Consider the following 12,722-nt stretch of genomic DNA (forward strand, 5'->3'; position numbering starts at 1 on the left):
TGCTGCTCGTGTTTTCTTCCACCTGCATTTGCTGGACATGTAAGCTGCTGCTGCTTTGAATTAACCTGAGACTATTAACCAGGCCTCCCTGGTTGAGCTAAGATATGATTTGAACTGCCTATAAGCATATCTATCTGTGTCTGGACTACGACAAGGATTTATTCGTGTCAAGTATCCTCAAGAATGACTGTGCTTCATAGACTTTCTGCTTGATTGCATTTTGCTCTGAAGTTTCCTATAGACTGCTAAGCTGCGTTTATTATTTACACCAAGTGTTGTGGACTTGAGTTTCTCTCTGCAACTCTTTGAATCACCGTGGATAATATAGACTTTACCACTTATAAAACTGTGTCCTGTAGTTGTCTTGTTCCACGCATAGAGTCTCCTGAGTTATCCCCTATAATTATTACAGATTGTTTTATCGGTCTTTTTTGCACCTGTGTTTTTGCCATCATTTATCAGGTCCGCTGCACCCTGATAGTGCATTTGTTTGGAGGCTTCAGCAGGTAATCATCTCTGCTTTTTTCTCTGTGATTCATATACCACAACTGCAGCCTCCTGGGGTGCCAAGTACAAGGTGTTTAGTGCTCAGAGAAATGGCCAACGTAAGGAAGACTGAAACCAACCACCACTGAACAAAACACCGAAGTTGAACCATCAAGACTAGGCCAAGAAATATCTGAAGACAGATTTTTTAAAGATTTTACTGAATGTTGAAATGAGAGTGTCTCTTGACGGACCAGATGGATGGGCCTGTGGCTGGATCAGTAACGGACACAGACCTCAACTTCGACTTATACGCCAACAGGGTGGAAGTCGGTTACTGCTATGGGCTGGCATTATTAAAGATGAGCTAGTTTGACTTTTTTGTGTTGAAGATGGACTCAAAATATACTCCCAAACCTACTGCTAGTTTTTAGAAGACACTTTCTTCAAGTAGTGGTACAAGAAAAACTCTGTATCTTTTAAGAAAACCATGATTATTAAAAAGGAAATGCTCCATTGAAGCATCGAAGTCTCCACTGCTCGGCTGCCAGTAAAGACCTTAAAGATAAAAGAACAATAACATTGAGTACTTGTGGGCCCTACTTAAACAAGAGATTTAGGTTGAAGGAAAACTGTCACCTTTCTGACCAGTGTCTGGGAGGCTGTGGTTGGTGCCGCTCAAAAAGTTGATCATCAATAGATTATGAAACCGGTAGACTCCATGGGTGGAAGGCTTATTGCATGACTGTTATTGATTAAAAGGGTGGCTATATTGGTCACTGATAGTTTTTTTTTTTAAATGTCAGAAATGTATTTAGTACATTTTGAGTTGTTTAATTATTATTCTCCCTTTAACAGATGAAAATAAACAACTGAGATGGGTAAATTTACATTTTTAATTTAGTTCCATAAAAAATCTGCACACTAATAGTAGCCCGATAATTCTCCACACATAGATATTCTCCTAAAAAAGACTAAACCTCACTTTTACTTTCCTAAATATTCAAGATTTCAGGTATTAACCTTTTGGATTGACTGACAGCATTGGAGTTGTTCAATAATAAAATTAACAATCAAAAATACAAATTGCCCAATAATTGTGCACATAGTGAACATTCTTTTTTTTATTTTGGAACATTTTTCCCTTGTGGCTAATTTGCTCGCTGAACTTGATAAACTCTTTTAAGATATCAGATATTGAATCAATGGGTTCCAGAAAGTCCCATTCAAAACAAGCAATAAATCATTACTTGGATCTAATAGATTACACTCCTTAACATTAAAATTTAAACACTCGTGGTATTATGAAAATCACAGGATGGATAGACATGATCGTGCAGATGATGAAAAAATGGATACAGAATTTTCAAAACTTTAAATATTTATCCAGTATTCAGACTTTTATGTGTAATATTAAACTGTGACTTGGATCAAAAGCTGACATGTCTCTGTGATTTTTTGTGGACCATTTGGCCTGCAAAACAACCCATAAATATGTGAACAGCGCATGTGTTGTGTTCGGGAAACACATAGCGCATGTGCGTGATTCATGGATGTCTGAATAAGACCTTAAAGAATCCCTCCCATCAAAATTGCTATCCTCTTAATATATTGGAATCACCATATTATATGGCACTGTGTACTTACAATTGCTCATTTTGCCCTTCTACCCAGTTAATTCTTCTCTTTTCTCTGCTCTATGTAGAAACAGGAAGTGTCTTTTCCCTGCATGAGTCATCCCCCTTTTCTACTCCTGACCCAGTTGCTCTACTCCTCCCCCTGCTATGGATGTTTGCAATGATGACTCATGCAGGGAAAGGAGACTTCCTGTTTTCTACATAGAGCTTAGAAGGATTCAGCTAGTCAGTTTTTAATCAGGTGATGTCATAGACCGAATGGGAAAGAGAAGAATTAGCTGGGTAAAAAGGCAAAATGAGCAATTGTAAGTGTTGTGAACTCTATTTTTGGGCTCCCTCTAGTGGTCACAAGCGGTACTGTGTAGTGTTGTCTTTCTGCAGGTTGGCTTCATCACCTGGTTCGTTATCCTTGGTTGGTTTCCTATTTAGCTCACCTGGATACTCAGTTCCTTGCCTGCTATCAATGTATTCAGTGCTCTTCAGATTCCTGGTGACTACCTTGCTCCCAGTCTCTCCTAGACAAGCTAAGTTTTTGTTTGTTCAGTTTCTGATTATCAGCGTTCATCATGTTTTTTTGTCCAGCTTGTTAAAATGTGATTTCTTACTTGCTGGTTGCTCTAGGGGACTGAGTTTCTCCCCTCACACCGTTAGTTGGTGTGGGGGTTCTTGAAATCTCAGTGTGGATATTTTGTAAGGGTTTTTTACTGACCGCATAGACCCCTTTTCTATTTTCTGCTATCTAGAATTAGTGGGCCTCTTTTGCTGAAACTGCTTTCACCCCTGTGTATGTGCCTTCCTCTTACCTCACCGTTATTATCTGTTGGGGGCTTCTATATCTTTTGGGGATTATTTCTCTGGAGGCAAGAGAGGTCTTTCTTTCTCTCTAGGGGTAGTTAGTTCCTCAGGCTGGCTCGAGACGTCTAGGATTTTAGACACGTTCACCGGCTGCCTCTAGTGTGGTTGGATAGGTTCAGTTTTGCGGTCAGTCCAGTTTTCCACCTCCCTAGAGCTTGTCCTATGTTTAGTCACCTTGCTGGAGTAATTTGTGATCCTCAACCACTAAGGATCATAACAGTATAGCAGGCCAAAAAGTGTTTTATGCATCGCAGAAGTGGGATTAAAAGAAGACCTGAGTACATTTTTTTTTTTTTTGTGCTGCAGTCTGTCTAGCTTCTTTCATCCCCTTGAACTCTGAGTGGTTTTGAGCTCAGCTGCAGACATGGATGTTCAGACTCTGACTTCTAGTGTGGATCATCTTGCTGCACGGGTGCAAAGTATTCAGGATTTTGTTATTCATAGCCCTATGTCAGAACCAAAGATACCCATTCCTGAGTTGTTTTCTGGAGATAGATCTAGGTTTCAGAATTTTAAGAATAATTGTAAGTTATTTCTATCTCTGAGACCTCGTTCCTCTGGTGATTCCGCTCAGCAAGTAAAAATTGTTATCTCCTTGTTGCGTGGCGACCCGCAGGATTGGGCTTTCTCTCTGGCGTCAGGAGATCCTGCATTGCTTAATGTGGATGCGTTTTTTCTGGCTCTTGGATTGCTTTATGAGGAGCCTAATCTTGAGAATCAGGCAGAAAAAGCGTTGCTGGCCCTCTCTCAAGGGCAGGATGAAGCAGAGGTGTATTGTCAAAAATTTCGGAAATGGTCAGTGCTTACTCAATGGAATGAGTGTGCCCTGGCTGCAAATTTCAGAGAAGGTCTTTCTGAAGCCATTAAGGATGTTATGGTGGGGTTCCCCACCCCTACAAGTCTGAGTGATTCTATGGCTTTAGCCATTCAGGTTGATCGGCGTTTGCGGGAGCGCAAATCTGCTCATCCTTTGGCGGTATTTTCTGAACAGGGACCTGAGTCTATGCAATGTGATCGAACTCTGACCAGAATTGAGCGACAAAGTCATAGACGTCAAAATGGGTTGTGCTTTTACTGTGGTGATTCTGCTCATGTTATCTCAGCATGCTCTAAACGCTTAAAAAAGGTTGCTAAACCTGTCACCATTGGTACTATACAGCCTAAATTTATTTTGTCTGTTACTTTGATTTGTTCTTTGTCGTCCTACTCGGTTATGGCCTTTGTGGATTCGGGTGCTGCCTTGAATCTGATGGATTTGTCATTTGCCAGGTTCTGTGGTTTTGTCCTGGAGCCTTTGGAATTTCCTATTCCTCTGAGGGGAATTGATGCTACGCCATTGGCTGAGACTAAACCTCAGTATTGGACGCAAATGACCATGTGCATGACTCCCGTTCATCAGGAGGTGATTCGCTTTCTTGTTCTGCATAATTTACATGATGTTGTCGTTTTGGGTCTGCCATGGCTGCAGGCTCATAATCCAGTTTTAGATTGGAAAGCTATGTCTGTGTCTAGTTGGGGTTGTCAGGGAATTCATGGCGATACTCCATTGGTGTCTATTGCTTCTTCCACTCCTTCTGTGGTCCCTGAGTTTTTGTCTGACTACCAAGATGTATTTGATGAGCCCAGGTCCAGTGTCCTGCCCCCTCATAGGGATTGTGACTGTGCTATAAATTTAATTCCTGGTAGTAAATTCCCTAAGGGACGACTTTTTAATTTGTCTATACCAGAGCATGCCGCGATGCAGAGTTATATAAAGGAGTCTTTGGAGAAGGGACATATTCGCCCATCCTCTTCCCCTCTTGGTGCAGGATTCTTTTTTGTGGCCAAGAAGGACGGTTCTTTGAGACCGTGTATAGATTATCGCCTTCTGAATAAAATCACAGTCAAATTTCAGTATCCTTTGCCACTGTTGTCTGATTTGTTTGCTCGGATTAAGGGTGCCAGTTGGTTCACCAAGATAGATCTCCGTGGTGCGTATAATCTTGTGCGCATTAAGCAGGGAGATGAATGGAAAACAGCATTTAATACGCCTGAAGGCCATTTTGAGTACTTGGTGATGCCTTTTGGACTCTCTAATGCTCCTTCTGTGTTTCAGTCCTTCATGCATGACATTTTCCGAGAATATCTGGATAAATTTATAATTGTTTATCTGGATGACATTTTGGTTTTTTCTGATGATTGGGAGTCCCATGTGAAGCAGGTCAGGATGGTGTTTCAGGTCCTGCATGCTAATGCTTTATTTGTGAAGGGCTCAAAATGCCTCTTCGGAGTACAGAAGGTCTCCTTTTTGGGTTTTATTTTTTCTCCTTCTACTGTGGAGATGGACCCAGTCAAGGTCCAGGCTATTCATGACTGGACTCAGCCCACGTCTGTTAAGAGTCTTCAGAAGTTCTTGGGTTTTGCTAATTTTTACCGTCGTTTCATCGATAATTTTTCTGGTGTGGTTAAACCTTTGACGGATTTGACCAAGAAGGGCTCTGATGTGACTAATTGGTCTCCTGCGGCCGTGGAGGCCTTTCGGGAGCTTAAGCACCGGTTTTCTTCAGCTCCAGTCTTATGTCAGCCAGATGTCTCTCTCCCCTTCCAGGTCGAGGTTGATGCTCCCGAGATTGGAGCAGGGGCTGTTTTGTCACAGAGAAGCTCTGAGGGCTCTGTGATGAAGCCGTGTGCTTTGTTTTCAAGAAAGTTTTCGCCTGCCGAGCGAAATTATGATGTTGGTAATCGGGAGTTGTTGGCTATGAAGTGGGCATTTGAGGAGTGGCGACATTGGCTCGAAGGAGCTAAACATCGTGTGGTGGTCCTGACTGATCACAAAAATCTGATTTACCTCAAGTCTGCCAAGCGCCTGAATCCTAGACAGGCTCGTTGGTCGTTGTTTTTCTCCCGTTTCAACTTCGTGGTCTCATACCTGCCTGGTTCGAAGAACGTGAAAGCTGATGCACTTTCTAGGAGTTTTGTGCCTGACTCTCCGGGAGTTTCTGAGCCGGCTGGTATTCTCAGAGAGGGAGTGATTTTATCTGCCATTTCTCCAGATTTGTGACGAGTGCTGCAGAAATTTCAGGCGGATAGACCTGACCGTTGTCCACCAGAGAGACTGTTTGTCCCGGATAGATGGACCAGCAGAGTTATTTCCGAGGTTCATTCTTCGGTGTTGGCGGGTCATCCTGGGATTTTTGGTACCAGAGATTTGGTGGCTAGGTCCTTCTGGTGGCCTTCCTTGTCACGGGATGTGCGTTCCTTTGTGCAGTCTTGTGGGATTTGTGCTCGGGCTAAGCCTTGCTGTTCTTGTGCCAGCGGTTTGCTTTTGCCTTTGCCTATCCCGAAAAGGCCTTGGACTCACATTTCCATGGATTTTATTTCGGATCTGCCAGTATCTCAGAAAATGTCTGTCATCTGGGTGGTGTGTGATCGTTTTTCCAAGATGATCCATTTGGTGCCCTTGCCTAAGCTGCCTTCCTCCTCCGATTTGGTTCCTCTATTTTTTCAGAATGTGGTTCGCTTGCACGGCATTCCTGAAAATATTGTGTCTGATAGAGGATCCCAGTTTGTGTCCAGGTTTTGGCGAACTTTTTGTGCTAAGATGGGCATTGATTTGTCTTTTTCGTCGGCCTTCCATCCTCAGACTAATGGCCAAACCGAGCGAACTAATCAGACGTTGGAGAGTTATTTGAGATGTTTTGTTTCTGCTGATCAGGATGATTGGGTGACTTTTTTGCCATTGGCCGAGTTTGCCCTTAATAATCGGGCTAGTTCTGCTACCTTGGTTTCGCCTTTTTTCTGCAATTCTGGTTTCCATCCTCGTTTTTCCTCGGGTCAGGTTGAGTCTTCTGACTGTCCTGGGGTGGATTCTGTGGTGGATAGGTTGCAGCAGATTTGGAGCCATGTGGTGGACAATCTGGAATTGTCACAGGAGAGGGCTCAGCGCTTTGCCAACCGCCGCCGCGGTGTGGGTCCCCGACTTCGTGTTGGGGATTTGGTGTGGCTGTCTTCTCGGTATGTTCCTATGAAGGTTTCATCTCCTAAGTTTAAGCCTCGCTTCATCGGTCCTTATGAGATCTTGGAAATCCTTAACCCGGTGTCTTTTCGTTTGGATCTCCCGGCATCGTTTGCCATCCATAATGTGTTCCATAGGTCTTTGTTGCGGAGGTATGTGGTACCTGTGGTTCCTTCTGTTGAGCCTCCTGCTCCGGTGCTAGTCGAGGGCGAATTGGAGTACGTGGTGGAGAAGATTTTGGATTCTCGTATCTCTAGACGGAGACTTCAGTATCTGGTTAAGTGGAAGGGCTATGGTCAGGAGGATAATTCCTGGGTTGTCGCCTCTGATGTTCATGCGGCCGATTTGGTTCGTGCCTTCCACGCAGCTCGTCCTGATCGCCCTGGGGGTCTTGATGGGGGTTCGGTGACCCCTCCTCAAGGGGGGGGTACTGTTGTGAATTCTATTTTTGGGCTCCCTCTAGTGGTCACAAGCGGTACTGTGTAGTGTTGTCTTTCTGCAGGTTGGCTTCATCACCTGGTTCGTTATCCTTGGTTGGTTTCCTATTTAGCTCACCTGGATACTCAGTTCCTTGCCTGCTATCAATGTATTCAGTGCTCTTCAGATTCCTGGTGACTACCTTGCTCCCAGTCTCTCCTAGACAAGCTAAGTTTTTGTTTGTTCAGTTTCTGATTATCAGCGTTCATCATGTTTTTTTGTCCAGCTTGTTAAAATGTGATTTCTTACTTGCTGGTTGCTCTAGGGGACTGAGTTTCTCCCCTCACACCGTTAGTTGGTGTGGGGGTTCTTGAAATCTCAGTGTGGATATTTTGTAAGGGTTTTTTACTGACCGCATAGACCCCTTTTCTATTTTCTGCTATCTAGAATTAGTGGGCCTCTTTTGCTGAAACTGCTTTCACCCCTGTGTATGTGCCTTCCTCTTACCTCACCGTTATTATCTGTTGGGGGCTTCTATATCTTTTGGGGATTATTTCTCTGGAGGCAAGAGAGGTCTTTCTTTCTCTCTAGGGGTAGTTAGTTCCTCAGGCTGGCTCGAGACGTCTAGGATTTTAGACACGTTCACCGGCTGCCTCTAGTGTGGTTGGATAGGTTCAGTTTTGCGGTCAGTCCAGTTTTCCACCTCCCTAGAGCTTGTCCTATGTTTAGTCACCTTGCTGGAGTAATTTGTGATCCTCAACCACTAAGGATCATAACATGTAAGTACACAGGGATTTATAATATGATTACTGTAAAATATTAAAAGGATACAAATAATTTTAATGGGAGTGTTTCTTTAAATATGTTAAGCTACCTGTACAAGAAGTAACTGTCAGCTTAATGTTCTTCTAGCCGACAGCTGTCTCTCCAGACTCCCTGATGCACATGAGCACTCGGCTCAGACAATCTTTTATTTCTCTTCAAGGGTTGAGAAGATCAAGTCTTCATTGGCATTTTAGACTATGATACTGATACCCAGTATGCACTTCAGACAATTGCTCCTTGTCCTTTGGGGCATAGTTTTCCATATCGCTCTGATAGTTGTAGAAATCACTCAGACAGTGGTTTATTTAATTCTGGAATATATAGATCTGATCCTAGGCAGGGACGCTTGTTGTGTGTCTACATCCGCTGGTAGCTCTGCCTGATATGCAAATCGCAATGACGACTTTTGCTAATTAGGCATTCTTATCATTCTATCATTCATTCTATCATTGATGGGTGCATGCACTCCCTATTATATTTGCTAGCTAACGAATAAAGATAAGGTTCTGATTCCCTGGCTGCTTGATATGAGCATGCATATTCTCCCAAGTGCATGCACATATTCTCCATAGTGCATGCGCACAGCCCTATGACATTTTATGACCATAACAATAGTAGGTGCTCCTTTCCGAGATCAAGATAACTGTTAAGTGCCTTTATCTTTTTTTTCAGTGTAATTTATTGTGTTTCACAGTTTTGATGCTGATGCATTTTTTATTGGGCTGTACTGGCTCCTTTTTTGTGAATATTTAAAGCCCACTAGCTTAGGGAATATACACCCTTCTCTTTTAGTTGATTAAGGAGCCTTGAAATGTCTTGTATGGTTGATTCATCAATTACAGGATGTTTTTCATCTGTACCACTTTGGTTTCTAGTGGATTTTGCTGCATTGTTCTCTTACTTAGGTCCACACACTTTGGGGTGTTCTTGTCTGCTCTTCCTTATGACCACTGAAGAAACTTTTCCTAGAGTTGTTTCCTTATCTTACTAATATAATGCAATGGTGGCTGGAGCCAGCTTTGTGTTCCTGCAATTATCCTTTCTATGTACAAAGTTATTTCATCTTTATATTTTTTTATCCTTTCTTTCACAGTAGTTACAGCTCCTGTCGCTTCAATTGTGATCATCGGAACATCATTTGCTGATACGCCAGTAAGATGCACCTGTCCTGTGTGTCATCAGAGCATAGTGACACGTACAGAACATAAATCAGGACTCTTGACATGGCTTGTCGCTGGCAGTCTAATTTTACTTGGGTAAGTACTAAAATAAAAGGACAACAATAAATAATCCTGGAAGACTGCAAGCAGGAGAAGTTGAATAAGGCAGTTAGTTGTCCATGCGCTCGGCCATTTTATTGTAGTCTCTGATACTGAAAGTACCAGATGATAGCTTATATATTTTTTTGTCAATCACAAACTTTAATACAGAGGAAAGTCACATGTGTAACTAGCCACACAATTAAATTCCTCCTGTCCACGGTCTAGTGGCCATAGGACAATATGAGACTTAAGTTCTGACAATTGTAGGTGATAACATTTGACATATCCCAGTGATTCTGAGATTGTTTTTTTCGTGACATGTTGTACTTTATATTAGTGGTAAATGTAGGTCAATATGATTTGCATTTATGAAAATATAAAAAATTTGACAAAAAAAGTGAAAATTTTGCAATTTTCAAACTTTGAATTTTGACGCCCTTAAACTTGATAGTTATACCACACAAAATAGATAATAAATATCATATCCCACATGTCTACTTCACATCAGCATCATTTTTTAAACATATTTTTTTTTTGCTAGGAAGTTAGAAGGGTTAAAAGTTTAGAAGCAATTTCTAATTTTTCCAACAAATTTTACAAAACCCATATGTGGTGGAAAACTATTGTTTAGGTACATGTCAAGGATCAGGAAAGGAATGAGAACCCTTTGTCTTTTGGAGTGCAAAATTGGCTAGAATGAATAGCGGATGCCATGCCACGTTTGCAGAGCCCCTGATGTGCCTAAACAGTGGAAACCGCCCACAAGCAAACCAATTTTGGAAACTACGCCTTTTAAGAAACTTATCTAAATGTGTGGTGAGCACCTTGAACCTGCAGGCGTTTCACAGAATTTTGTATCGTTGACCCGTGAAAATAAAAAATCATATTATTTCCACAAAAATGTTGGTTTAGCCCCAAATTATTCATTTTCAAAAGGGTAACTGGAGAAAATGGACCATACAATTTTTTGCACAATTTCTCCTGAGTACACTGATATTCCCACTTGTGGTGGAAAACTACTGTTTGGGCACACAGCAGAGCCACTGATGTAAATTTTATAACATTGAGCCATTAAAATGAAAATAATGTATTTTTCCTGCAAAAATGTTGCTTCAGGCCCATATTATTCATTTTCACATGGGCAACAGGAGAAAATGGACCATACAATTTGTTGTGTAATTTGTGTAGTACACCTATACCCCCAAATGTGGTGGAAAACTACTGTTTTGGTGCACAACAGGGCTTGGAAGGAAAAGAGCATCATTTGACTTTTGGAGTGCAAAATTGGAATAGATAGCAGATGCCATGTCAGGTTTGCAGATTCCCTGATGTGCCTAAACAGTGGAATCCTCCCACAAGTAACCCCATATTACTACACCCCTCAAGGAACTTATCTAGTGATTCTGTGAGCACCTTAAACCCACAGTAGCTTCATAGAATTTTCCAGTGTTGAGCAATGAAAATGAAAAAATACATTTTTCCCACAAAAATGTTGCTTTAGCCCCAGATGATTCCTTTTCTCAAGGGTAACAGTAAAAAATGAACCCCAAAATATGTTGTGCGACTTCTCCTTTTACACAATGAAAACTATTTTATTGAAAAAAACTATTGTTTTTGCATCACTGTATACTGAGAGCTAGAACTTTTTTTATTTCTCCACTGACAAGAGCTCCACGGCAGCTTGTTTCTTGAAATGATACAATATCATTGCATTTGTCAAAGTCCAAACTATTAAAATATGGCATTAATTAACCCGATCAGTAAACACCATAAAGAAAAAAAAATAACAAAATTCCAAAATTAAATTTTTTTGGTCACCTCAAAAATTTAATAATAAGTAATGAAAACAAGCCCTCACTTTAGACCCATCAATAGAAAAATAAAAATATCATGGGGCTTGGAAAGTGAAGACACAAAGCAAAAACATTTTTTTTAGAATAATCTGATTTGTTTTTCATCATTTAGATAGAAAAAAAAATTATGCATGTTTGGTATCTCCGTAATTGTAATGCCATTGACAATCATGTTTTCAGAGCATTTTTACAACATAATAAATGCCATAGAAACAAAACTCAAAAAACAATTGCAGAATTTAATTTTTTTCACCAATCCATCACACTTGGAATTTTTTTCCTGTGCTTCAGTGAAGTAGAAACACCCTATAACAATATCACTGTGTGTCTGATCAACAATAAGTATCATGTTCAAACCATGAGAGGAATGAACCCTCACCCAGGATCTGTATCACCTGTTCTCAGTGTATGATGGATTCATGTATTATCTTATTCTGTTGTCTTCTTCAGTTGCTGGTTAGGATGTTGCCTGATTCCTTTCTTTGTGGACGGCTGTAAGGATGTGGACCATTACTGTCCCAGCTGCAATCATCATATATCAAAATACAAAAGGATTTGAAGAAATGAAGAATTACTATTTGTACAAGAATATAAAGCTGGGGATATATGTCGATTTTGGCAAAAATACAAGTCACAAGGCCAGTTTTCGGTAGAGATGGGTCAATTTTATTATGGTCATGTTCCTGTGACCTGCATTGAGCAGAGGGTTAGACACGATGACCCTGGGGATCCCTTCCAACTCTAACATTCTATGGTTCTATGATTTGACAATTCTTCTGGAAGTTCTCCTCATTTTCCATTTTCTGCAGTTTCAGGAGAGATGGAATCATGATAAAAATAATCACTTTGTATGAGCACTTAAGAATATGTGATCGGTTTTACTAATCAAATGCTTTGTAAACTGTCTTTGTTTAGATTTCTTTATATGTTCTTTGGGATATTTAAATCACTGGCTAAACCGTGCCAAAATATTGTTGAAGAGAATTCTGCAAATACTTATATTAATTATGAAGTAATTAAAGGAGTATAATTAAACAATATAGATACCTTCTGATTAAAGTTGTCTTTATTTATTTGCATTTATTGTTGGCTGAAAATTATTTTTGCAATTGGATTTCATTAAAAAAAATCATGCATCATTTGACTTCTACTGCCCGTGTCTTGTACAGGCTGCAATCTGAGAAAAAGGGTTAGTCTCAGCTTCATTCTTCAGAAGCACATCACTCTCCTCCCTCTGAGCTCCCTGCCTGCCAGAGATGGTGCGCACCTAAAGATATACAGCGTGGTTGTGCCACTCGTTCAAACTGAGCGCTCTCCCATGGTGATGACAGAAGCAGCTTTGCCTGTGCAGCATGGGAAAAATGTAGGGTCACTAAGACTGATCAGATCCAGC

At 41.0% G+C, this 12,722-nt stretch overlaps 1 protein-coding gene across 4 annotated transcripts in view; it reads left to right on the top strand.

Annotated features, from left to right (window-relative positions):
* Nucleotides 1-12,468, top strand: part of LOC143786052 (lipopolysaccharide-induced tumor necrosis factor-alpha factor homolog) — an 83,798-nt gene extending 71,330 nt beyond the window's left edge. For all 4 annotated transcript variants that reach the window (XM_077275230.1, XM_077275227.1, XM_077275229.1 and 1 more), the window contains 2 exons: nt 9,308-9,470; nt 11,780-12,468. In XM_077275230.1, the coding sequence (XP_077131345.1) occupies nt 9,308-9,470; nt 11,780-11,888 (272 nt within the window). In that variant the 3' untranslated portion in view covers nt 11,889-12,468. The remainder of the gene's footprint in view (nt 1-9,307; nt 9,471-11,779) is intronic.
* Nucleotides 12,469-12,722: the final 254 nt, after the last annotated feature.

Source organism: Ranitomeya variabilis, chromosome 7 (genome assembly GCF_051348905.1).
Source record: "Ranitomeya variabilis isolate aRanVar5 chromosome 7, aRanVar5.hap1, whole genome shotgun sequence".
NCBI classification, from domain to species: Eukaryota; Metazoa; Chordata; class Amphibia; order Anura; family Dendrobatidae; genus Ranitomeya; species Ranitomeya variabilis.